This window comes from Coregonus lavaretus, assembly GCF_964263955.1.
Source record: "Coregonus lavaretus genome assembly, chromosome: 27".
NCBI lineage: Eukaryota > Metazoa > Chordata > Actinopteri > Salmoniformes > Salmonidae > Coregonus > Coregonus lavaretus.
The window spans coordinates 37,732,350-37,759,716 of NC_140014.1; the positions used below are offsets into that span (position 1 = coordinate 37,732,350).

At 48.0% G+C, this 27,367-nt stretch overlaps 1 protein-coding gene across 1 annotated transcript in view; it reads left to right on the forward strand.

Annotated features, from left to right (window-relative positions):
* Nucleotides 1–27,367, forward strand: part of LOC311102693 (nesprin-1-like) — a gene marked incomplete at its 5' end in the record, with an annotated part of 148,786 nt that overhangs the window by 31,423 nt on the left and 89,996 nt on the right. Inside the window, 29 exon segments of the mRNA XM_084144065.1 lie at nucleotides 939–1,082; nucleotides 1,312–1,479; nucleotides 2,079–2,237; nucleotides 2,481–2,645; nucleotides 2,868–3,002; nucleotides 3,273–3,431; nucleotides 4,261–4,469; nucleotides 4,724–4,832; nucleotides 5,669–5,833; nucleotides 8,486–8,653; nucleotides 8,947–9,123; nucleotides 9,584–9,724; nucleotides 10,442–10,602; nucleotides 11,232–11,382; nucleotides 11,644–11,774; nucleotides 12,091–12,187; nucleotides 12,357–12,455; nucleotides 13,253–13,440; nucleotides 13,671–13,794; nucleotides 13,970–14,136; nucleotides 15,291–15,444; nucleotides 15,631–15,834; nucleotides 16,261–16,432; nucleotides 16,522–16,780; nucleotides 17,042–17,221; nucleotides 25,642–25,792; nucleotides 26,001–26,159; nucleotides 26,634–26,816; nucleotides 27,054–27,155. Coding sequence (XP_084000191.1) covers nucleotides 939–1,082; nucleotides 1,312–1,479; nucleotides 2,079–2,237; nucleotides 2,481–2,645; nucleotides 2,868–3,002; nucleotides 3,273–3,431; nucleotides 4,261–4,469; nucleotides 4,724–4,832; nucleotides 5,669–5,833; nucleotides 8,486–8,653; nucleotides 8,947–9,123; nucleotides 9,584–9,724; nucleotides 10,442–10,602; nucleotides 11,232–11,382; nucleotides 11,644–11,774; nucleotides 12,091–12,187; nucleotides 12,357–12,455; nucleotides 13,253–13,440; nucleotides 13,671–13,794; nucleotides 13,970–14,136; nucleotides 15,291–15,444; nucleotides 15,631–15,834; nucleotides 16,261–16,432; nucleotides 16,522–16,780; nucleotides 17,042–17,221; nucleotides 25,642–25,792; nucleotides 26,001–26,159; nucleotides 26,634–26,816; nucleotides 27,054–27,155 — 4,581 coding nt within the window.

Here is a 27,367-nt window from a genome sequence, read left to right on the forward strand (position 1 = left end):
GCACGACCCCATTCTCATCGACGGGGCTGCAGTGGAGCAGGTTGAGAGCTTCAAGTTCCTTGGTGTCCACATCACCAACAAACTATCATGGTCCAAACACACCAAGACAGTCGTGAAGAGGGCACGACAACGCCTATTCCCCCTCAGGAAACTGAAAAGATTTGGCATAGGTCATCAGATCCTCAAAAAGTTATACAGCTGCATCATCGAGAGCATCCTGACTGGTTGCATCACTACCTGGTATGGCAACTGCTCAGCCTCCGACCGCAAAGCACTACAGAGGGTAGTGCATACGGCCCAGTACATCACTGGGGCCAAGCTTCCTGCCATCCAGGACCTCTATACCAGGCGGTATCAGAGTAAGGCCCTAAAAATCTTCTACGACTCTACTCATAGACTGTTCTCTCTGCTACCGCACGGAAAGCAGTACCGGAGCGCCAAGTCTAGGTCCAAAAGGCTTCTTAACAGCTTCTACCCCCAAGCCATAAGACTCCTGAACAGCTAATCAAATGGCTACCTCGACTATTTGCATTGCCCCCCACCCCCTCTTTTACGCTGCTGCTACTCTCTGTTTATTATCTATGCATAGTCACTTTAACTCTACCTACATGTACATATTACCTAAATTACCTCGACTAACCTGTGCCCCCGCACATTGACTCTGTACCGGTACACCCTGTATATAGCCTCACTACTGTTATTTTATTGCTGCTCTTTAATTATAATTGTTTTATTTATCCACTTTTTACTTAACTCTTGTTTTTCTTATAACTGCATTGTTGGTTAAGGGCTCGTAAGTAAGCATTTCACTGTAAGGTCTACACCTGTTGTATTCGCTGCATGTGACAAATACAATTTGATTTGATTTGAATATGGGCCTTGGTAAAATTAAGGAAAAGAGTACCAATGTTTGATCTATCTCCACTATATCCTTCCAGGACATCAAGCACAAGGTCCCGGCCATGGAGGCAGCCTGTAAGACAGCCAGCCGCACCGCCCAGCTGCTGATCAAAGACACTCCCGCGGAGGAGGTCTCTACCATGCTGGCCGTCATGGCTTCTATCAAGGACGAGATGAGCAAGGTGACCATCCATCTCCGTCTCACTTGTTCCTGTTTGAATTCTTAGGTTAAAAGTTGGGCCTGCCCATACGTTGATGACTTTTTGCAAATCCTATCAGTTTTCCACGTCATCACATTGTCTTTCCCATCAGCCATCTTTAGTATGGCTGAGCATCAGCCGTTCCTCTCCAGATGGCATTAACCTCCCCCCCCCCCCCATGTCCTCCTCCCCCCTGTCTTCCTCCCGTCAGATAAAGGAGCGGTGTCTGCCGCTGCTGCGGGATGCCCAGTCCCTGCTGCCTCCTCTGGAGGAGATGGAGAAGAACATCACAGGGTTCTACCAGGCCCTGGAGAAGGCCAGTTGCATCACCTGCGCCAGGGACTCAGAGGCCCCCGGGGATTTCAAACAGAAATGCCAGGTGACACATTACATTACACATTCTTAGCCAGAGCGACTTGTACAATCAGTGTATTCAACTAAACACAGGTTGGTCAGGGGTTGAATGCAATGAGAGAGGAAACTGCATCGAGGATGGTTAGGATTTGGATTTGGTTGAGTTACTGTAACTTGCCTTTCATACTACAATATTAGACAGACTTGTTCTATTGTAGATACATTTTATACATGAAGCACCTACAGTTAGTTACTGTGAGGTGATGTTTTAATTGAATGCTGCTTAGTTAACCCATTATGTCATTATTAGCAGTGCTTGACTTGGGCAGGAGCTCACCGGAGCTGAGTACCGGCACCTCAAATGTTCTACTGCTTGAGCTCACATGCCTCTTATAGAATATTAGCTCAAAAGTATTGTGGAGATCCTGCTCCTAAATATAAACAGTACCGGCACCCAAAATGAGTACCAGAACCTATTTCAGTCCAAGTCAAACATTTTAGTCATCCTTTCGGTTACTGGCCCAATGGTCTTAACCGCTATGCCTAACGATATGTTACCTGCCGCCCCACTGAGTATTAGTAACACAATGTCTCTTCACACTTCACTGCCTCCTCTTTCTCCAGGAGCTGGTGACCTTCACCCAGAGCTGTAAGAAGTGTCTGACGGTGATAGAGAATAACCATCAGAGCGTCCAGAGAACGCTTGACAGCAGTAAGACCCTACAGCACCTGGACATGGCCCTGCTGCAGAAGAGAGCCGCCGACCTCCAGGCCTCCTCACAGGTACAGTACTACAACACAACACTTAATGGGTTGTGTGTAACCGTTTGATAGGAGGGAACATCAATCAATCAATCAACCAATCAATCATGGGGCTTTGATAGAGGATAATAATGTTAAGAAGACAGGATCTTAATGACGTAGCTGCCCCTATAGCGCATGTTCAGTTCACATCAACTCAATATAACTTGTGTGAAGGACAGTTGTGAGTTTGGGTGATGATAAGTCTGTGTTTGTGTATCACAGGCAATGATCAAGGAGTCCACTGAGTGGAGGAATCATGTGGAGGCCAACAGCAGCTTAATGAAGAGGTTTGATGAGTCCCGTGTCGAGCTGGAGACGGTGCTGAAAGTCGCTCAGGCCTCTCTAAATGAGCGAGGCAACCCAGAAGACCTGCTAAAAAAACACACCGTAAGAACAAGAGCTTGCCTCATGGCTAGGACCGTGGTTTTAGACTTTATCTGCACAAACCAGATCTGACAATGACCATAGGACTTGGCTGTATAGCACAAACCAGATCTGGACAAGGCTAGTCTGGACTGGGGATTCAGTAGAGAAACACAAGGGGAGGAGGTGTAGGATCATATGGACATTTTGACAATCTCAGTGTGACATCTCTGTCAATGTTTGCAGGAGTTCTTTGGGCAGCTGGACCAGCAGGTCCTCGATGCGTTCCTGAAGGCCTGTGATGAGCTGACAGACATGGTGCCTAAGGACCAGCAGCAGAGTCTGCAGGAGACAGTCAGGAAACTGCACAAACACTGGAAGGTTAGTGCCATGTTGACAGAAAGTACTAGCTATCATAATCTATCATAAATGTACTAGCTATCATAATCATTCAATGCCTGCAAATGTAGAAATATTATATTTTCACAATTCTAAGACGTATTCTTATCGCATTCCCCTTCAATGTCTTGTGCACTTTGTTGGTCCTGAATAGTCATATGACATCTTGTTTGTATCGTATAGTAATATCATATTTTCAGGTTAAGAGTGAGACTGAAAGAGTTCCTAACTCCCTCCCTCCCCCTCTCTCAGGATGTCCAGACAGAGGCCCCCTACCACCTGCTGCACCTGAAGGTAGAGGTGGAGAGGAGCAAGCTGATGGTCTCCCTGCAGGAGTGTCAGTCAGAGCTGACCAGAGAGAACACACACCTGGCTGGCATGGGGAGTGAGAGGCTGATCAAGGAGCACAGGGTGAGACTAGCTGTGTCAAGTTGATGGCTGTGATCTCTATCCTGATCTAATAGGAGTGATGGCTGTGGTCTCTATCCTGATCTAGTAGGAGTGATGGCTGTGGTCTCCATCCTGATCTAATAGGAGTGATGGCTGTGGTCTCTATCCTGATCTAATAGGAGTGATGGCTGTGATCTCTATCCTGATCTAGTAGGAGTGATGGCTGTGGTCTCTATCCTGATCTAATAGGAGTGATGGCTGTGGTCTCTATCCTGATCTAGTAGGAGTGATGGCTGTGGTCTCTATCCTGATCTAATAGGAGTGATGGCTGTGGTCTCTATCCTGATCTAATAGGAGTGATGGCTGTGGTCTCTATCCTGATCTAATAGGAGTGATGGCTGTGGTCTCTATCCTGATCTAATAGGAGTGATGGCTGTGATCTCTATCCTGATCTAGTAGGAGTGATGGCTGTGGTCTCTATCCTGATCTAGTAGGAGTGATGGCTGTGGTCTCTATCCTGATCTAATAGGAGTGATGGCTGTGGTCTCTATCCTGATCTAATAGGAGTGATGGCTGTGGTCTCTATCCTGATCTAATAGGAGTGATGGCTATGGTCTTCCTTGGTGCAACTGAGTTTACTTTGCCATGATCACTTGATCTAGCCCATATCAGGCAGTGAATGTGTGGGGACCCCTAGCCTGGTACTATGACAGTCACAGTGCTGATCCACAGTGCATATTTCAGAAAAGCATTTCATGAAATTAGTTATTGTTAGATAATTGCCAATTCACTTGATGTCTCCCTGTGAGAGAGTTTGTCACATGAACGATTTACCTTTACCGTCCTGCAGGGCTTCTTCAGGGAGAAGGGTCCTCATTCTCTATGTGAGAAGAGACTACAGCTGATGGAGGAACTGTGTCAGAAGCTTCCGGACAGCGACCCAGCCCACCAGACCCTGGAGAGCTCTAAGAAGGCCCACTCTGAACTCTGGGAGGAGATAGACAGCACCCATCACAATCTGATGCAGCACCCTGATAAGTGGAAGGAGTTTAACACCAGGTAACAAGGCCTCACCAAATGATACTGATTTAAGACTGTCACGATCATTATTTGTATCATTGTTAACATAACTTAACATATAATTTTGTTTTTTATAACATTTTGTTTTTGGTTCAAGCCCAAGGACATTTTCTTCTCACTATCCACATTGATGCGCTGACTAATGACTAATCACCAATCCTTTAGAACCTAATGAAAACTGAAATATCAGATGGCTATACAGCATGATCATACTTTGCCCATGTTCATCCCAGGTTCTCCGAGTTGTCAGCCTGGCTGTCGTCTAAAGAGAGCCAACTCAGACTGCTCAGGAACAGAGCCAACGACCCCAGCAAGCACGGACAGGTCAAGGCCACCATCACCGTACGTATTAAGGGAATCCCTCATCCTCTGTGTGTTAGACAAGGCAGATATTTCACAGACCTAACCTCGTATCCAAACTGTATGTGCTGAAGGCAGCTATCATTGACCTAGCCTCGTATCCATACTGTATGTGCTGAAGGCAGCTATCATTGACCTATCCTCGTATCCATACTGTATGTGCTGAAGGCATATATCATTGACCTAGCCTCGTATCCATACTGTATGTGCTGAAGGCATCTATCATTGACCTAGCCTCGTATCCAAACTGTATGTGCTGAAGGCATCTATCATTGACCTATCCTCGTATCCATACTGTATGTGCTGAAGGCAGCTATCATTGACCTAGCCTCGTATCCATACTGTATGTGCTGAAGGCAGCTATCATTGACCTAGCCTCGTATCCATACTGTATATGCTGAAGGCAGCTATCATTGACCTAGCCTCGTATCCATACTGTATGTGCTGAAGGCAGCTATCATTGACCTAGCCTCGTATCCATACTGTATGTCCTGAAGGCAGCTATCATTGACCTAGCCTCGTATCCATACTGTATGTGCTGAAGGCAGCTATCATTGACCTAGCCTCGTATCCATACTGTATGTGCTGAAAGCAGCGATCGTCGCCATACAGCATACATGTAATGGTTCTCCAATAAATCACTGGGAGCAATATAGAGTTTATGGTCCATCGGTCTGCACCTTGTTAACCCGCAGCTCTTACTTTATGGTGCATGGCAACGATAGAGTTGGCTTCAGTACATACAACATGGATTTGAGGCAATCACAGGCATAAGTAAGCTTGATAACATATGCCACTTCCCACTCTCCCCTCTCCAGGAGCTGAGGAACGATGTAGAGATGCAGGAGGGGAACCTCGGCTGGCTGAAGTCCCGTCTAGCTGTGCTGATAGAGATCTGCTCCGAGACGGATGCCCAGAGGCAGGCTGGGGCCCTCAATAAACTTTCCACCAACTTCAAGGGCCTCCTCTCCTATCTCACTGAGGTAAGGAAAGACTGGGACTGCAGATGACACTGTGCTCCTCCCAAATATATTTGTGTGTTGTGTGGGGAGGGTTGAGAGCAGAGCAATTTTCAATCAACATATGATCAATCAAGATGATAAAAGCTTCCAGTGGTTCAAATAAGCTAGCGAGCACTGAAGCATACTGTCATCCTTACTTGCTCACCAGGACACACAGTCAGAAGAACCACAGCAATAGATGGCTACCCTGGGTGCCAGTCTGTTTCTGCTCTCTTGTACCCACAATGCCACACTCCCTCTGTGGTTGGATTGTCAGTCCACTCTCTTCAGGTTATTGTTTGGTTCGGATCGTACAGTTGAAGTCGGAAGTTTATATACAGTGAGGGAAAAAAGTATTTGTACGTTTGCCCACTGACAAATAAATGATCAGTCTATAATTTTAATGGTAGGTTTATTTGAACAGTGACAGACAGAATAACAACAAAATAATCCAGAAAAACGCATGTCAAAAATGTTATAAATTGATTTGCATTTTAATGAGGGAAATAAGTATTTGACCCCCTCTCAATCAGAAAGATTTCTGGCTCCCAGGTGTCTTTTATACAGGTAACGAGCTGAGAATAGGAGCACACTCTTAAAAGGGAGTGCTCCTAATCTCAGCTTGTTACCTGTATAAAAGACACCTGTCCACAGAAGCAATCAATCAATCAGATTCCAAACTCTCCACCATGGCCAAGACCAAAGAGCTCTCCAAGGATGTCAGGGACAAGATTGTAGACCTACACAAGGCTGGAATGGGCTACAAGACCATCGGCAAGCAGCTTGGTGAGAAGGTGACAACAGTTGTTGCGATTATTCGCAAATGGAAGAAACACAAAATAACTGTCAATCTCCCTCGGCCTGGGGCTCCATGCAAGATCTCACCTCGTGGAGTTGCAATGATCATGAGAACGGTGAGGAATCAGCCCAGAACTACACGGGAGGATCTTGTCAATGATCACAAGGCAGCTGGGACCATATTCACCAAGAAAACATTTGGTAACACACTACGTCGCGAAGGACTGAAATCCTGAAATCCTGCAGCAAGGTCCCCTTGCTCAAGAAAGCACATATACAGGCCCGTCTGAAGTTTGCCAATGAACATCTGAATGATTCAGAGGAGAACTGGGTGAAAGTGTTGTGGTCAGATGAGACCAAAATCGAGCTCTTTGGCATCAACTCAAACTATAGTTTGTTAACAAGAAATGTGTGGAGTGGTTGAAAAACCAGTTTTAATGACTCCAATCTAAGTGTATGTAAACTTCAGACTTCAACTGTATGTCTTATCACTGAGTGAGGCTGTATCATTTTCCACTGTGTTGTCTTCCAGTCTGAAAAAGCCATTCACTGTAAACTCGTTAGTTTTAACAATAAAATACAGATTTTTGAAATTTTTAAAATTATTTAACCAGGTAAGCCAGTTGAGAACAAGTTCTCATTTACAACTGCGACCTGGCCAAGATAAAGCAAAGCAGTGCGATAAAAACTACAAACACAGAGTTACATATGGAATAAACAAAACGTACAGTCAATAACACAATAGAAAATCTTATTGAAATTCTCGATTACATTTACATATTTACATTTTAGTCATTTAGCAGACGCTCTTATCCAGAGCGACTTACAGTTAGTGAATAAATATACAGAGAGAGAGAGAGAGAGAGAGAGAGAGAGAGAGAGAGAGAGAGAGCATATTATCGTAGATTTATCGGTGGTGACAGTGTTTCCTAGCCTCAGTGCAGTGGGTAGCTGGGAGGAGTTGCTCTTATTCTCCATGGACTTCACAGTGTCCCAAAACTTTTTGGAGTTAGTGCTACAGGATGCACATTTCTGTTTGAAAAAGCTAGCCTTTGCTTTCCTAACTGATTGTGTATATTGGTTCCTGACTTCCCTGAAAAGTTGCATATCGCGGGGGCTGTTCGATGCTAATGCAGTACGCCACAGGATGTTTTTGTGCTGATCAAGGGCAGTCAAGTCTGGGGTGAACCAGTGGCTATATCTGTTCTTAGTTCTGAATCTTTTGAATGGGGCATGCTTATTTAAGATGGAGAGGAAAGCAATGTCCTCTACTGCATCCTCTACTGATGGAATGAGGTCAATATCCATCCAGGATACCCGGGCCAGGTCAATTAGAAAGGCCTGCTCGCTGAAGGGTTTTAGGGAGCGTTTGACAGTGATGAGGGGTGGTCGTTTGACCGCGGACCCATTACGAACGCAGGCCATGAGGCAGTGATCGCTGAGATCCTGGTTGAAGAAAGCGGAGGTGTATTTAGAGGGTAAATTAGTCAGGATGATATCTATGAGGGTGCCCATGTTTACGAATTTAGGGTTGTACCTGGTATGTTCCTTGATAATTTGTGTGAGATTGAGGGCATCTAGTTTAGATTGTAGGACGGCTGGGGTGTTGAGCATATCCCAGTTAAGCATATCCCAGTTAAGCATATCCCAGTTTAAGTCACCAAGCAATAATTTGTCCTACCAAGAGTTCATGAACAGTTTTCATATTCAGTTGGTTCCAGTGTTCATCTACCTTGGTTTGAAAGTGAGGTGGTGACAGCATTTCTTTTTTTTTTTCTGTATTGTTTTTGAGAATTGCTAAATATCATTTTTTCCCTCTGTGTTCTTGTCTCCCAGTCTGAGAAGGTGGTGCTGGCAGTGGGGGACTGTGTGCAGTTCAGGGAGGAGGTGCGTGGTACGCTGGATGAGCTGGTGCAGGGTCAGCAGGAGGTACACCTGGAGGTGACCAGGATACTGGACTCTGAGACCGTCAGGGAAGCCCAGCAACTGCTCCAGGTTCACCAGGTAAGTCGGACTGGAGTTGAGCACCAATGACTGATAGATGGAAAACAGGCCACACATTGCATCTGATTAGATTGAACTATTTTCAAAGGTTTCTGCAATGTTAAATAATTGACTTGAGGCAACAAACGTTTCCCCGGCAGTTGGAGCTTTATATTAAATTCATTAAAGAAAATTATGCTTTTTGTGGTTGTTGAAAAAAATCTAAATGTGTCATAATGAATAGTCGATGCATCCTTTTTCAAAAAGTAACACAGTATATGACGTTTTGATTGTCTCCTCTCTCCTGTCTGCAGCAACAGCTGAAGCGTCTGCGTATGAAGAGGAAGGATGTACAGCAGCAGATCTCCAGGGGCCATCAGCTACAGGCTGAGGAGGGGCTGGGGGAGACCTTACAGCAGGACCTACAGAGTCTGGAGGCAACACTCAGCAAGATGGACCACACCATGGACTCACAGGAGCAGGAGTTAGAGGTGAGCGCTCTCACCAACTGTACCTTCTGGGGTTATTGGATATCCTCCTGCACAGTGTTCCAGTGCCTTAGGGTCAGTTTCCTAGACACAGATTCAACCCAGTCCTGGACTAAAATGCATGTTAAATTAGATTCTCTATTTAAAATGGTTCTTAGTCCAGGTCTAGGCTTAATATGTGTCAGGGAAATCATCCCATTAGATGCTGTCTTTTGTTGTGGTCTTTGTAGTGTGGGTTACAAATCTGACCCATCTATTGAAGATGTAACAGTGCAGACCATATCAAGGTGTTGATCTGTGTACTGAATTTCCCCATGTGTTAATCTGTGTATTATCTGTGTAATCAATGTCCCCGTTTGTCCATCTGTACATGTGTTTATTATCTGTGTATAAATTATCTTTGTTTGTCCCTCAGGTGTCAGGGTGTTAATCTGTGTATTGAATGTCCACATTTGTCCCCCAGGTTACCCTGTCTGCGTGGCAGGAGTTTGACAACCAGCAGAGGGCAGTGCAGGAGTTTGTTAACAGGGCCCGTTCTGTCATGGACAGAGACCTGAACTTTAGCAGCCCAGAGAGCCTGGCTACTGAACTGGACCAGGCCAGGGTGAGTGAGAGGTCAATTTAGTGAACATGTTAGTGTGACGGTAGACACTTTTTAATGATAGTTGACAGTTAGCAGGGCTGTTGGAATCCCATCCAGTGTTGCCAATTTAGTGACTTTGTCTCTATGTGGTGAGTTTCCAGACCCTTCCAACGACTTTTATTGGTAAAAGAGTCTAGCACCAAATTTAGCAATTTTTTAGGCTGCCTTTGGGGAGTTTTGACATCGCAGATTTCTATGGTTTTGATAGCATTTAGTGACTTTTCCCACTGCCACAAATGAGAGTGGGAGAAGCTGTCTGTGCAACAGAAGTCACAGTAATGGTGCACACACAGGCAGAGAACCACAAGGGGAGGGGGTGTGTGGCGGGAGAAGGGGGCGAAAACGCTACGCCGGGGACCGCAGCTGTGCCACAGCGAGGCAAATTGGTGCTGTGGTGTTGTCGTGGCAACGGCAAAACGTAATCTAGGGACTTCTAGCAACAAATCAAGGAGTCAATAGTGATTCTCACTGAAAAATGGTTGGTAACACTGGTCCCATCTAGTGTATATCTGTGTGATTTAGGCCCCTTATCATGTCTTTACCTTAAAGGTTGGCTATTCAGGCTAGATGTTAAGATGTGAAATTAAGATTTTAAAACCTTTCAAGAATAATTAAACTTAGTCATATCAGAAAGTGTCAGTCACATTCTGACTCTCACATTCTCCGTTGTCATAACAGGTCCTTTTAAAGCAAAGTGAAGCAGAAGCCTGCATGGTGAACACCCTGTTGAGGAAAGCAGCAGAGATCCAGCTTGGCCCAAAGAACACCACCTTGCTACAGGAGCAAGCCCGCTCCCTCAGTGATCAACTGGACGAAGTGGAGGCTGGCCTCAAGAAAGAGTAAATGCAACACCTCCTCTCCCCCTCCCCCTCCTCCTCCACCTACTCCTCCCCCTCCCCCTTCTTCTCTTCCTGCTCCTCCCCCTCCTCCTCCTCCTGCTCCTCCCCCTCCTCCTCCTCCTGCTCCTCCCCCTCCTTCTCCTCCTCGTCCTGCTCCTCCCCCATCCTCAACCTCCTCTTCCTAATCCTCCTACTCCTCCCCCTCCTCCTCATCCCCCTGCTCCTCCGCCTCCCCCACCTCCTCTTCCTGCTCCTCCCCCTCCCCCTTCTCTTCCTGTTCCTCCCCCTCCTCCTCCTCCTCCTCCTGCCCCTCCCCCTCCTCCTCCTCCTCCCCCTCCTCCTCCTTCCCTCCTCCTCCTTCCCTCCTGCTCCTCCTCCTCCTCCTCCTCCCCCTCCTCCTCCTCGTTTTCCTGCTCCATCTCCTCCTCCTCCTCTTCCTCCTAGTCGAGATTCTAATCTGGGCCTGTATTCATAAAAGGTCTCAGATTAGGAGTGTTGATCTAGGATCAGTTTTGCCTTTTAGATCATAATAAATAATATTACATGGAGAGGGAGGACCTGATACTCTGTGTTGTGTTGTTCACCTACCCAGTTTTATGTTAAGCTAAATTAGTCGCACTCTTTTCTAGCGCCAAGGCTCTTGATGGGATGAAGAATCAGTGGGATCGGTTCGGGACGGAGTTTGAGGCCTTCTCCTCGTGGATCTCTGAGAAAGAGAAAGAGCTGGACGCTCTGAAGAGTTCTGCTGCTCCACTGGAACAACAGATCAACACAGTAAAGGTGCTTTAAGCGACCTCTGCATTTCCTTTGTATGTTTTAGCACATTTTCCCTAGACAGTATGCTCAACATGTTGATGGTTTAGAAGATTTTCCATCATTGACTCAAATCAGTGAAAGGTAGCTCATTCCAACGGATCATTCATAGCTTAACTTGAATGACTCAAACATTGAACCTTTAAAGCATTAAAACTCTGTTAAATTATCTGACAAAAAAAAACTGTAGCATTAGGTAACAATCTCTATCCTCCGCTCTCCTCCCAGGCGGTGGCTGCGGAGCTGGGGGACAAGGCGGAGGTGTTATCCCAGCTAGAGGCACACTCCCAGGCCCTGGCCCAGTTCATCTCCTCTGGGGAGGCAGCCCGCATCAAGGCTCGGCTCACCCAGATCGGCAGGTACTGATGTGTGGATGTTTTTACCTACCTTAGTTGAATGCTCTGACTGTATAAATGTCAATGTACATTTCTCTGGATAAGAGCGTCTGCTAAATGACAGAAATGTTGATGTAATGTAAATGATGAAGGTTTTAACAAGAAAACATGTCTGCAGGGTTAATAATTACTTGCATTATATACTGTATGTTAAAGTTAGTCATAATACTATATATTGAGATCTTGTTCTGGAGAATCCAGTTCCTGTGTGTTTTATCTACGCAAGGCCCTTTTACTCTGTGCTGCCAAAAGTTGCTGAGTGTTATCTTTTGATCTGCAGATACTGGGAGGAGCTCAGGGAGAGTGTCGAGCAGCTAGAAGGACAGCTGCAGGAGAGCTCCTCCACACAGCACCACTTCAACGCCAGCCTGGAAGAGGTACGACTAAAAGAACGAGTTTTGGTTACTCTCGGGAGAACGAGACGTCACCACTAGAATTACCACTAGCTATACGTCTCCACTAGAACCAAGGAAAATAACCCTTAAACGTGTTAGAGGAAATGGTGAATGTCAAAGTCAATGATTGTCTGAATTATGTTATTTAAAGGCCAAAACAACACTTGGTGATCTCCATAAGAATCTGGACCACCCTGTCACTTCCTGTACCTCCTCGTCAGAGACCTACAGATGTCTCCAGAACCACATGGTATGTCTTTCACTCTGGTTTCGTCATTATGATATATTGACAACTACTTATTTAATTACTTATTTAGGCTACTTAAGACATAAGGCCACAATGAAACTCTACTGTTTCCTGTTTCCTGTTCTTGGAGATACACATTTTAAGCTTTAAGGTTGTACATTTACAACATCACCATGGCACACTGCCACTTATGAGGTTCTGCCATTTGACTGACGATATTGTCTTGCTGTTTGTTCAATAGTGTTGTCTTTATAGAGCTATACAGTATATAATAAATAGTCAGGGTTGGGGAGTAACTGATTACATGTCATCGGTTACATGTCATCTGATTACAAAAAAACTTTACCTGTAATCAGTTACGTTACCAGCAAAAATATTGTCATCAGGTTACATTTCATTTAGAAAAACTGGAAGATTACTTCTTGGATTACTTTTAAATTCAACATTGAAAAAGGCGCAAGTTTAAGCTTGTTCCACCTGAGCAAGTCTGACCACAAGTCCAAGACCTCTATGACGTCACCAAATGATGACCACCAATCAAAGACCACTATGATGGCACACCAAATGATGACCACCAATCAGAGACCACTATGATGTCACCAAATATGTTCATGGATCCTTTTAGTCTTCTTCTAATGCCTCTTAAGGGGAAAGTAATCCAAAAGTAACGTTACTGATTACAATTTTGGACAGGTAACTAGTAACTGTAACGGATAACATTTAGAAAGTAACCTACCCAACCCTGTATATAGTGTTGTATTAGTCAAATATTCTATTTCATTCTGTGGTTTATCCCCCAGGATGTGTCCCAGAGCTTAGAGAGGCTGAAGGCAGCCTTGTTGCCCCTGTCTGCTGGGGCACGTAGACTCAGTGACAGGGAGCAGGCTGAGAGGGCAGTGGCAGCTCTACAGACCAGCTACGACCAGAGCCTATGGCAGGCCAAAGAAAAACAGAACACACTGGAGAAAGTGCTGTCTCTATGGCAAAAGTAGGACGGCTGAGCTGGAGGGAGACATTTTGGTCCAGTTTCCCGGACACACATTAAGCTTAGTCTTGGACTAAAGCATCTAAAGAACCTCCATGGAACGTCCCGGACTAGGCTTAATATGGATCCGGGAAACCGGACCTTTAGCTGGGAAATATTGATGTAAAACATTTTTTTTTTTTTACATTTTTGAAGTGCCCGTCTTGTTCTAAAACGTGGATATTTTGTTTCAGGTATGAGAAGGATCGTTCTAGCTTTGTATCCTGCTTGGAGAGCTGTGAGTCTACATCCAAACCTGAGAGCCATCGCCTGCCTGCAGATAAAACCAAGCTACAGAAAGAGCTGCAGGACCTGCAGGTACTGTAAATGCATCCATTTTCAATCCATGTTCCAGGACTGATCCTTCAGAACTTCCATATGCAATTAGGGCCCGTTTCTGAGACACAGATTAAGCCTGAAGATTCTCCATTGAAAGTGTTTTTGTAAAAAGGCTTGCTGGCATAGATGCTCAACCAAAGCTTGTCTTCTGTAGGACTTGCAGTCTGAGGTGGTGTCGCTGGAGCCCCTCCATGCTGGCCTGGTGGCCTCAGGGACATCCCTGTACCCCACCGCCCCAGAGGAGAAGGCAAGGCAGCTCAGTGATGACCTGGAGCAGCTGAAGAAGAGATGGAGCTCCCAGAATCAACTCATCCCTCACAGGTCAGGCTGCAGATGGTGTGTTTGTCGCTCGGTTCAGCGGTAACACATTGATTCAATCAGGCTGTGTCCAAAAATTGCACCCTATTCCCTATACTATGTAGTGCACTACTTTTGACCAGAGCTCACTGACCTCATTCCAGACTGACCCTCATTGTTGGCAAATGGTTCCTGTGCATCAAGTTGGTTTGGTCACATCACATTTCCAACTTGATTATGTCTTACTGGTACTGCACAGCACACAGCATTGTAGATGTACAGATGTATTTGCCCCCTTTCTGATTTTCTAAATGTTTGCATATGTTTTATATGGAATGTTATCAGATCTTCAACCAAAACCTAATATTAGATAAAGGGAACCTGAGTTTACTAATAACAACAAAAAATGTATACTTATTTTATGTATTTATTTAACAAAGTTATGCAACACCCAATTCCCCTGTGTGAAAAAGTAATAGCCCCCTTACACTCAATAGCTGGTTGTGTAACCTTAAGCTGCAATGACTGCAACCAAATGCTTCCTGTAGTTGCTGATCAGTCTCTCAAATCACTGTGGAGGAATTTTGGCCCACTCTTGCATGCAGAACTGCTTTAACTCAGCAACATTTGTGGGTTTTCAAGCATTAACTGCTCCTAGCCAGTCCTGCCACAACATCTCAATTGGGAGTAGGTCTGGACTTTGACTAGGCCATTCCAAAACTTCAAATCTGTAGTTTTTTAACCATTTTCATGTAGACTTGATTGTGTGTTTTGGATCATTGTCTTGCTGTATGACCCAGCTGCGCTTCAGCTTCAGCTCACGACGGATGGCGTGACATTCTCCTGTAGAATTCTCTGATACAGAGCAGAATTCATGGTTCCTTCTATTAAGGCAAGTCGTCCAGGTCCTAAGGCAGCAAAGCATCCCCAAACCATCACACTACCACCACCATGCTTGACTGTTGGTATGAGGTTCTTACTGTGGAATGCAGTGTTTGGTTTTCGTCCAAAAAGTTGACTCAAGTTTGCCAAAAAGCACCTGGATGATCATCAAGACTCTTGGAAGAATGTTCTATTGACAGATGAGTCAAAAGTATAACTTTTTGGAAAGGGGGCAAACCATTTTTCATGGCACTGTATGTGTTGATTGATTTTCCTGTTATTTGTATACTGTACAGAATCCAGGAGCTCCAGAGCCACCTGACCCAAGTGGAGCAGTTTGACCAGGCCTTGTTGAAGTTCTTTCAGTGGTCTGAGACCCTCCTCTCCACCCTCCACTCAACCTCCCTGGTCAACACCACTGACCTGCAGCCTGCTGTCGCCCAAGTCAAGGTACGAACCATGGTCAACTGGTCAATCATGTTTCTTTTGGTCTGACTGTTCTACTGTAAGAAATCTGTAATAAGTGTATGTGATATTTCCTTCTTATTTTTCTTCTTCTTCCTCTTCATCCCCCTCCTCTTCCTCTCCCTGCTCCTTCTCCTCCTCTTCCTCTGTATCCTGTATGGTCTGCTGTAGGAAACACTAGCGGCTCTTCAGAAGCAGAGTGGTGTGAGGGAGAGCCTGGAGCTCCAGACAGAGGGGCTGTGTGCCTCGTGTGAACCACAGGATGCTCAGCTCCTCCAGGGGAGACAGGTCAGCTGCCTACAGCCCTACCTGGAGGCCCAGCAGCTGGCTGAGCTCCGGCTGGACTGCCTGGGGAAGCTGGAGGCCTTCCTGGAGGTAAGAACAAGGGCCTACAACAGGGGTGTCAAACTCATTCCATGGCAGGCCTAGTGTCTGCAGGTTTTTCCTTTCAATTAAGACCTAGACAACCAGGTGAGGGGAGTTCTTTACTAATTAGTGATCTTAATTCATCAATCAAGTACAAGAGAGGAGCGAAAACCTGCAGACAGTTGGCCCTCCGTGGAATGAGTTTGACACATGCGCCCTACAAATTAACCAGACCATTTTCATGACCATTTTCGAATAGCTGGATGTTGCTAAAACTCTCTCAAATAAACGCTCAGAGTTTTGAGGATTAGGGTTAAGGTAAGGATTTAAAGATTAGGGTGAAATGTTTGGGAAAGTCATTAAAAAAAGTGGTTAAATTGCATAACATGTCAGAGCCCAAACAAAAGGCTTGTGTTATGGCTCCTCCCCCTACAGACCCACGGTGCAGCTGTAGGGGTACTACAAGGCCTGAGGCAGACGGTGGAGAGTTCAGGGAGCTGGGACCATGGTCGGGTGGACGAACTACAGAGAGAACTGGAGGCCATCGTCCCAGGCATCAGCAGACTGGAGACCCTGGCAGCCGGCCTGGACAGCAGCCTCTGTAAAGGTATTTCTATTGTTATCTATTGCACATTGTGTCGCTACCTTGCTATGAAATGTGCTTTACAAATAAAGTTTGATTTGATTTGATTGAAGGCCACCTCCACGTGGTGAGCGGTGTGGACGGGTCTGGGTCCCGGACGTCGTGTCGGGTGCTGGCTGATGGTCTCAGCGGGGAGCTGGACACAGTGAGGAATCTGCTTGGGACCAAGCAGAGCGAGGCAGAGGCCCTGGGAGCGCTGTGGAGCTCCTTCAGACAGAGAAAGGAACAGCTGCTGAAGAGTGTGGAGGACATCGAGGAGAAGGCGGACCACCAGAGCATGCGAGAACCCAGCCCACTCGCCCTGCAGCAGAGGTAGCTACACTCTAATGATAGTGTCACGAAGGGCAGAATCCTGATTTGGAAAGCTTGTGATTGCGTAATTCATGCATTGATGTCAATGGAAGACTTGAGGGAAAACTGTGGGAAAGTTATCCAAGCAGATCTCAAGTTAGGATTCGGGCCAGTCTGCTTGGTGTTTTCAATCATGAGTTCCATTTTCACATTATCTCTGGTTCGAATGTATGCATTGTGAATAGTTGGCTGTAACTCAATATTTTCTTCTATGGTGTCCAGGCTGCGGTTCTTTAACCAGCTGGAGGATGAGCTCCAGTCTCACCAACACGAGGAGCAGTGGCTCAGGGACAGGGGACAGCAACTAGCCCAGAGAGATGTAGAGCTGGCTGGGGAGGTTCTCAGGGAGATCAGCCTCTTGGAAACCACCTGGGAGGATACCAAGAGACTCATAACTGACAGGTAGGGCTCTGTCTTCAGCATCAAATGTTGGAGACCAAATTATCTTGTATAGTTGTTTATATCACACTCTAAACTCATCACACACATGTAAATGGCAGCAAACTTGTGTGGATATTTATATATATACTGTATTCTCAACATAGCTCACTGTAGTATATCTACTGCTGTACATATCATCCTTAGTATATCTTGTGTAAATTTCCCCGGTGTACCTATGTATAGATTGTATTTTGATACTGCTACAGTGCTATTTGGGTGTCACGATCGTCGAAGGAGGAGGACCAACGCGCAGCGTTCTTTGCAAACATACTTATTTATTAATAAACTCGAACAAAACAACAAACGATAACGTGAAGTCCTTGGTTAACACACATAAACCAACACGGAACAAGATCCCACAAACACTGTGGGAAAACTGGCTGCTTAAGTATGGTTCTCAATCAGAGACAACAAGCAACAGCTGATTCACGTTGCCTCTGATTGAGAACCACACTGGCCAACATAGAAACACAATAGACTAGAATGAGAACATAGGAACAAAACACATAGACTCTACACACCCTGGCTCAACATATTAGAGTCCCCAGAGCCAGGGTGTGACAGTACCCCCCCCCCAAAAGGCGCAGACTGCGACCGCGCCAACACAAACCGAACAGGGAAGGGCTGGGTGGGCATTCCTCCTCGGAGGCGGATCCGGCTCCGGGCATGACCACCACCCCTCAACAATCCCCCCGTAGCGCCCCTGGTCCGGTCTAGCCCCGCTGGCTGGACTTGGACTGGACATCGGTGGAGCGGATTGCTTGGGCTCCGATGTGGAGCTGCTGACCGGTACCTGACCAGGTACCGGTGACCCAGGCACGGGTTGTGCCGGACTGACGACGCACACCACAGGCTTGGTGCGTGGAGCAGGAACGGGCCGGACCGGGCTGACGACGCGCACCCCTGGCTTGGTGCGTGGAGCAGGAACAGGCCGGACCGGGCTGACGACGCGCACCCCTGGCTTGGTGCGTGGAGCAGGAACAGGCCGGACCGGGCTGACGATGCGCACCCCTGGCTTGGTGCGGGGAGCAGGAATGGGCCGGACCGGGCTGACGACGCGCACCGTAGGCTTGGTGCGAGGGGCAGGAACAGGCCGAGCCGGGCTGGCGACGCGCACCGTAGGCTTGGTGCGAGGGGCAGGAACAGGCCGGGCCGGGCTGGCGACGCGCACCGTAGGCTTGGTGCGAGAGGCAGGAACAGGCCGGGCCGGGCTGGCGACGCGCACCGTAGGCTTGGTGCGAGGGGCAGGAACAGGCCGGGCCGGGCTGGCGACGCGCACCGTAGGCTTGGTGCGAGGGGCAGGAACAGGCCGGGCCGGGCTGGCGACGCGCACCGTAGGCTTGGTGCGAGGGGCAGGAACAGGCCGGGCCGGGCTGGCGACGCGCACCGTAGGCTTGGTGCGAGGGGCAGGAACAGGCCGGGCCGGGCTGGCGACGCGCACCGTAGGCTTGGTGCGAGGGGCAGGAACAGGCCGGGCCGGACTGGGAACACGCACTACTAACTTAGTGCGGGGAGCAGGAACGGGTCGGGCCGGACTGGGAACACGCACTACTAACTTAGTGCGGGGAGCAGGAACGGGTCGGGCCGGACTGGGAACACGCACTACTAACTTAGTGCGGGGAGCAGGAACGGGTCGGGCCGGACTGGGAACACGCACTACTAACTTAGTGCGGGGAGCAGGAACGGGTCGGGCCGGACTGGGAACACGCACTACTAACTTAGTGCGGGGAGCAGGAATGGGCCGGACCGGACTGGTGACACACACCACTTGCTTGGTGTGAGGAGCGGGACTGGGTTTCTTCATAACCCTCCGCTGTTATGGCTATGGTTCAACCCAGCACTCAGAGAAACCAACACGACAAAGGGAGTGGAAGAAACAAAAATGTTTTAATAAAAGTTCAAATTGTCTTAGTCCAAAAACAACTGGAGTAAAGGAACAGAGTGGGCTAGTCGGCTCCGGAGGAAGGAGAGGCTGAGGCAGGCAGGCAGGCAGGCAGGCAGGCAGGCAGGCAGACCGACAGGCAGGAAGGCAGGCAGGTTGGGAGGTATGGCTGAACTGAAGACAAAACAAACGACAGGTTAAGGAGAGTGGAGAGCCAGGCTGAAGACAAAGACAAAATAACTTTACTGGTGAGCCAAGTTACCGCTCTGGTAAGAACAACGATCTGGCGCCGGTGGAGAGCCATGCCCAGGAATAAGTAGTGCAGGTTGATGAGAGAATAGGATGCAGCTGCGTAGGCAGGAATCACTGGAAACAACCCGCAGCTGCACAGGAGAGGCAGATCCTGAGCACGCCCCCTGCTCCACTCCAGACACACCCACATAAAGGGGACAAACACACATACAACAGAAAAAGAGGGGACAAAACAAGGAGGAAGGGAAACAGAAAAGGGAGAGACAAGCTGCCCACATAACAGTACCCCCCCCTCAATGGTCGCCACCTGGCGACCCACCAGGCCTGTCAGGGTTGTCGTGATGGAAGTCCGTGATCAGCTGAGGATCCAACACAAAACGCTTAGGGACCCAAGACCTCTCCTCTGGTCCATAACCTTCCCAATCGACTAGGTATTGGAGACCCCTACCCCGCCTCCGAGAGTCCAGGAGCCTACTGACGGTGTAGGCCGGATGGTCGTCAATGAGGCGAACAGGTGGAGGTGGATCAGCCGGCGGACACAAAAGGCTGGAGGACACAGGTTTCAGTTGGGAGACGTGGAAGGTAGGGTGTATCTTCATGGCTGAAGGCAACTTCAAACGAACCGCAGCGGGGTTAATGATGGACTCCACCACAAACGGACCCAGGTACCGAGGAGACAGCTTGCGTGATTTGGTACGAAGAGGTACGTTCTTAGATGACAGCCAAACCTCTTGACCAGGATGAAACACAGGTGCGGGAGTCCTGCTCCTATCCGCTGTTGTCTTGTTCCTGTCGGTGGTCCGAAGCAATGCTTCCCGAGCGTCGCTCCACACTCTCTGGCAGCGGCGGAGGTTCTCCTGAACCGAAGGAACAGCCAATTCCTTCTCCTGAGCAGGAAACAGAGGGGGTTGATAACCCATGGTAACCTCGAAGGGTGAAAGACCGGTGGCAGAGGCGGTGAGGGAGTTGTGGGCGTACTCTATCCAGGGCAGATGTTTAGCCCAGGATGATGGATGTTGAGCAGCCACACAACGAAGGGTTGCTTCAAGGTTTTGATTGGCTCTTTCTGTTTGACCGTTGGTCTGGGGATGAAACCCTGAGGACAGACTAACGGAAGCACCCAAAGCAGAACAGAAACCCTTCCAAACACGGGAAGTAAACTGTGGGCCTCTATCAGATACGATGTCCACAGGTATTCCATGGGGACGGAATACATGTTGGACTAGGAGGTCCGCTGTCTCACTGGCAGACGGTAATTTTGGTAATGCTATATAGTGGACAGATTTAGAGAATCTGTCCACAATGGTAAGTATAGTATCATTACCTTCAGACTTGGGTAGGCCGGTGACAAAATCCATGGCAATGTGGGACCAGGGACGGCTGGGAACTGGGAGGGGAAGCAGCAGCCCCGAAGGGGACTGATGGGAGGCTTTGCCCCGAGCACAGGTGGAACAGGCTGCCACAAAAGCCCGAACGTCAGTTTCCATTGAAGGCCACCAAAAATGTCTCCTAAGCAGCGTCAACGTGCGTCTCATCCCAGGGTGACCAGCAAAACGGGAGGTGTGAATCCACTGCAACACCTGAGACCGGACCGTCTCGGGAACAAAGAGTAGGTTGGGAGGTCCATCACCCGGTCCCGGGTCCGTGGCAAGTGCAGTCTTCACAAGAGACTCGATCTCCCACTGAACAGCCGCCACGACGCATGAGGAAGGCAGGACTGCCTCAGGCTCGCTGGTCTCCGAAGGGTCAGCAAACTGGCGGGACAAAGCATCTGGTTTAACATTTCTTGACCCCGGTCTGTATGTAAGAATAAAGTTAAACCTACTAAAAAACAGGGCCCATCTGGCTTGGCGTGAGTTGAGTCTCTTAGTGGCTTGGATGTAAGCCAAGTTTTTGTGGTCAGTCCAGACCACAAACGGCAATTCAGCTCCATCCAGCCAGTGCCGCCATTCTTCCAGTGCAAGCTTGACCGCCAGCAGTTCCCGGTTTCCAACGTCGTAATTCCGTTCTGTGGGTGACAATTTCTTGGAGAAAAAAGCACAGGGGTGAAGCCTTTGGTCAGTGGGGGAGCGCTGGGAGAGGACAGCTCCCACACCTGAGTCCGACGCGTCCACCTCCACAACAAACTGCAGAGAGGTATTGGGGTGTATCAACACGGGGGAGGTGGAAAACAGTTCCTTCAAAACCCCTACCGCCTGCTCCGCCTCAGGGGACCACCGAAAAGGGACTTTAGGAGATGTGAGTCTTGTAAGGGGTGCCACCACTCTACTAAAACCCTTAATGAATCTACGGTAGAAGTTAGCAAAGCCCAAAAATCGTTGAAGTTGCTTACGGGTGGTGGGTGTGGGCCATTCCGTCACTGCCCGGATCTTCTCGGGGTCCGCCTTCACCTGCCCGCTCTCAATTATGTATCCAAGGAACGATGTAGACTGTTTGTGGAACTCACACTTCTCTGCTTTGACGTACAGCTTGTTCTCCAAGAGCCGCTGAAGGACTTGACGGACGTGTGACTCATGCTCCTCGGGTGACTTGGAAAAAACAAGAATATCATCCAGGTATACAAAGACAAAACGGTTCAAAAAATCCCTAAGAACATCGTTCACCATGGCTTGGAAAACCGCAGGGGCATTTGAAAGCCCAAAGGGCATGACCAAATACTCAAAATGTCCCAGTGGAGTGTTGAAAGCGGTTTTCCACTCATCTCCCTTTCGGATTCGGACAAGGTGATAAGCATTCCTGAGGTCGAGCTTGGAAAACACTGTGGCGCCATGCAGAGGTTCAAAAGCTGAGTTGATGAGTGGAAGGGGATACTTGTTTTTAACAGTTATGTTGTTTAAACCCCTGAAATCGATACAGGGGCGTAACGACTTGTCCTTCTTTTCCACGAAAAAGAAACCTGCACCCAAAGGAGACGACGAGGGACGGATTATGCCCGAGACCAGAGAATCACCAATGTACTGCTCCATTGCCTCTCTTTCCGGTCGGGACAGATTGTATAACCGACTAGAGGGCAAGGGAGCACCAGGAAGCAGTTCAATAGGGCAATCATAAGGCCTATGTGGTGGTAGAGACAGAGCCTTGTCCTTACTGAAAACCTCCGCTAAGTCATGGTATTCTTTGGGGACAGATGACAGATCAAGAGGAGCTGAGGGAGGAGTTGGGTTACACTTAGTGGGGGGAACCGCTGACCTCAGGCACTCGGAATGGCAGTTAGTGCTCCAACTGAGAATGGTGTGACGTGTCCAATCAATTTGTGGGTTGTGAAGAGCCAACCAGGGGAAGCCAAGGATTAGGGAGGTAGCTGAGCCAGACATAACTCTTAGCTGAATGCTTTCACAATGATTGCCAGAAATCACTAGGGAAACGGGGGTGGTTTGATGAGTTATCTCCGCGAGGAGGCGCCCATCAAGGGCTGTGACCCGGATGGGGGTAGGTAGTGGCTCCATGGGGATACGAGCTTGTGTAACGAACTGGTGGCTAATAAAGTTATCTTCTGCACCTGAGTCTATGAGAGCTGAGAGTGGCAGGGAATGACTCTGGAAACGTAAGGTTACAGGTACTTGTAATCGGGGAATGATGGGTTCAGGATCTAACTCTGGGCTCGCAAGTAGACCCACCGTTACGAGCGAGCCTTGTCTTTTGGCCGCTTAGGGCATGTAGCCAGAATGTGTGTGGCGTCTCCACAGTACAGGCACTCACCCGCCTGGAGGCGCCGTTGCCGCTCAGCTGGAGGTAGTCGAGCTCGACCCACTTGCATAGGTTCCTCCTCTGTGCTCGGGATGGAATCAGGAACAAGAAGCTGCCGACTCCGGAGAGGCGAGACTCGAGTGGTTGAAGGCTGGGGAACTCGTCCTCCTAGATGTGGCCGATCGCCTCTCTCCCGACGCCTCTCCCGCAACCGATTGTCTAGCTTGATGGACAGGGAAACGAGAGAATGTAAATCATGTGGCTCATCACGAGCAGCCAGTTCATCCTTAATGGCTTCATTCAAACCGTTTAGAAATGCTCCTTGAAGTGCCACATTGTTCCACTTGGAGTCCGCTGCCAACGTCCAGAACTCAATAGAGTACTCTGCCACACTGTTAGAACCCTGCCTCAAATTAAAAAGTATCTTGGAGGAATTACCCACATGGTCAGGATGGTCAAAAACAGTCTTCAATTTAGCAGAGAAATCAGCAAAAGTCAATCCAGTCAAAGTTTGATCTGAGCACACAGCCTCAGCCCAAACCAGAGCTTTCCCTCTTAACAGCCCCAGAACATAATGTACCTTAGATGAATCAGTAGAAAACGACAGTGGTCTCTGCCGAAAAATCAAGTCACACTGAAGCAAAAATCCCCGGCACTTGTCCAATTCTCCATTGAACGGTTCAGGCGACGTGACAGGGGGTTCCCGACGGAACGAAGCCTGCCTAGTGTCCGAGGAAACAACTTGGGGTGCATCAAACTGGGGGTCAGAGAGAGATGGAGAACTGATAACAGACAATTTAGAGACGTGTGTAGTTAACTGAGTCACCTGGTTCAGCAGTTGATGATTATCTTCCACAAGAGTCCGAATCAACTGGTCATGCTGTCCTAGCAACGTTCCTTGAGCCTGGATAGCTTGTTGGAAGCTGTCTTTGTTTGCCCCGTGCTGTTTCTCTGTTGGGTCCATGGCCAGATCGTTCTGTTATGGCTATGGTTCAACCCAGCACTCAGAGAAACCAACACGACAAAGGGAGTGGAAGAAACAAAAATGTTTTAATAAAAGTTCAAATTGTCTTAGTCCAAAAACAACTGGAGTAAAGGAACAGAGTGGGCTAGTCGGCTCCGGAGGAAGGAGAGGCTGAGGCAGGCAGGCAGGCAGGCAGGCAGGCAGGCAGACCGACAGGCAGGAAGGCAGGCAGGTTGGGAGGTATGGCTGAACTGAAGACAAAACAAACGACAGGTTAAGGAGAGTGGAGAGCCAGGCTGAAGACAAAGACAAAATAACTTTACTGGTGAGCCAAGTTACCGCTCTGGTAAGAACAACGATCTGGCGCCGGTGGAGAGCCATGCCCAGGAATAAGTAGTGCAGGTTGATGAGAGAATAGGATGCAGCTGCGTAGGCAGGAATCACTGGAAACAACCCGCAGCTGCACAGGAGAGGCAGATCCTGAGCACGCCCCCTGCTCCACTCCAGACACACCCACATAAAGGGGACAAACACACATACAACAGAAAAAGAGGGGACAAAACAAGGAGGAAGGGAAACAGAAAAGGGAGAGACAAGCTGCCCACATAACATCCGCTCCCTCAGCTGCCTACTCAGTTCCTCTCGCCTTGCCTCTACTCTCTCCTTCTCCCTTCTAGCATCCAGTAGCTCCTCCCTCTGACCCACTAACTCCTGCTCTCTCCTTACCAATAGCCCCCTTAACCTGGTGGCCTCCTCTCCTAACCTCCCAATACGCCCTGTAGCTGCCTCCTGCTGCCCCATCGCCCATGCCGTGTGCCCCCCCCCCCCTAAAAATGTTTTGGGGTTGCCTCTCATCCGTCCGACCACGACACTGTTGACTCCGTTGCTCCTCTCTCGCCAGGGCCTTAACTTTAGCCCATGGCCCTTTTCCCGCGAGCATGTCCTCCCAGGACCACCATTGGCCATCGCCAACCTCTCCAGCTCATTACCCGGCGCTTGCTCCTGGACACGCTGCTTGGTCCTGTTTTGGTGGGATCTTCTGTCACGATCGTTGAAGGAGGAGGACCAACGCGCAGCGTTCTTTGCAAACATACTTATTTATTAATAAACTCGAACAAAACAACAAACGATAACGTGAAGTCCTTGGTTAACACACATAAACCAACACGGAACAAGATCCCACAAACACTGTGGGAAAACTGGCTGCTTAAGTATGGTTCTCAATCAGAGACAACAAGCAACAGCTGATTCACGTTGCCTCTGATTGAGAACCACACTGGCCAACATAGAAACACAATAGACTAGAATGAGAACATAGGAACAAAACACATAGACTCTACACACCCTGGCTCAACATATTAGAGTCCCCAGAGCCAGGGTGTGACATTGGGTTGTTAATTGGATTCATCCCGCCGTTCATTTCGCTGCACCGCTATAACACCTGCTAAACTGTGTACACGACCAATACCATTTATATTTTATCTGACGTACTGTAGCTCATTCAAGGGAGTATATGAACACTTCAACAATCCGCATCCGTGAGTACAATTTCCCCCCACAATTTAGTAATTTCAAGAGATGTATGTGTGTTGTCAGGCAGGAGCAGTGCAGTGTTCTGGTGGAGCTGATGAGAGAATATCAGAACCTGAGGACATCCATAGCCACCATCATGGAGAACACTGAGGCTGGGGCTGACATCGGCTCGGCTCTAAAGGACCACGAGGAGACCAAGAGAGCGCTGTCTAAGGTTAGGATAATGACGCTCATCTCAGTTCTCATATAAACCTGTATATACAACTTTGTAATGCAAAAGGTTTACATTAGTACACAGTTAATAGCTATTATCGTATCACTGCTGCTATGATTATACATTGAACTTAATAAAAGTAATCACTTCAAAATAAAAGTTTTTGTTGCTCTTCTTTCTCACTGTTTTCTCATCTCTACTTAAATAGCATGAAGCAGTGAAGGCGGAGATGTCAGCCAAGCGGAGTGAGCTGGACCAGTTCTCCAGTAAAGGGAAACTGCTGCTGAGTGATCTGAAGAAGATCCCAGACTGTGAGGTTCAGCTGATGAGGACAGACATGGAGGCTCTAGTGGACCAGTGGCTCCAAGTAAGTCTACATGGACGATGAGGACACACACAATTGAATAAAAAACAGTGATAGTGCCATTGGAGTGCAAAAGACCAGACTTGACTTGACCCTTTTACTCTGACCGTACGGACCATAGGTCATCAGGAAGAATGGACCCCAGAAAGAGTAGCTTATGCTGGAGCAGCTTGACTTGACTTAAACCCTTTGAGCCAGTTTCCCAGAAGCCTAGTCCTGGACTAAAAAGCACTTTCCCTTAAGCATACTCTTTTGTCCAGGAGTAGGCCTAATCTGGGCCTGGGAAACCAGCCCTTTTACTCGGTGAGGAGCATAGGTCATCCACCATTCTCTGTTTTGGGACAGTTTCTTAAGTTCCATCCATGAGTATTTTAGTTTGTCCATCTCTGTTATTACCGATCTTGGTCTCCCGTGATTTATTTTGCCCGAACAGTTTTGTGAATTTAAAGAGGTTGATTTTGTCCCTTTACATTCCAGGTGTCCGAGAGGATTGAAGACAACATTGAGCATCTGAGCCAGAGCCTGGCGTTGTGGGATGACGTGCAGCAGATCAGTGAGGAGATCGATGGCTGGACCAACAGCTCAATGATGGAACTCAGTGAAAGCCTGAATAACCTAATTGACAGCCAGAGAATGGAGACCAGACTCTCTGCGTTACAGGTAGGATGCATGGATGGAGTCACACAGTCACATAAATAAGATATTCCTTACTACTTTTATTTAAGGGAACAGGAGAGGAACTAAAACGGGGTCTGTTACCTGCTGTGTTCAATTTGTTTGACTTAATTCAATTTCAGACGTTCCAATCCTACAGCTGCCAAATCGCAAAGTGCTCAATCTCTGTATTAAACTAGAAATCTAGTTGTCTCTCTTTGCCCTCCCTCTCTCTCTATCCAGTTGGAGATGGGGAAGAAAGAGCACCAGCTTGTGACCCTGCAAGGGAAAGTGTCAGAACTGAAGCAACACAGCTGTAGCCAGGAGACTCCCGCCAAACTACAGGTACCGCACACGATTGGTTTATATCTATAGTTTGGGAAATTCTTCTTTGAAGTTATATAAATTGAGGGCAACTTTTTAACTAACTGACACAGTGTGAGTTTCCCAAAACCTTTGTAGAACTAATATAATCTTAAATCCATCCGTAGGCAATGGATGAACGATAGTGCTAAAACATTTAGGTTAACTCCTCCTCTGTTGGTTTGCCCCATACA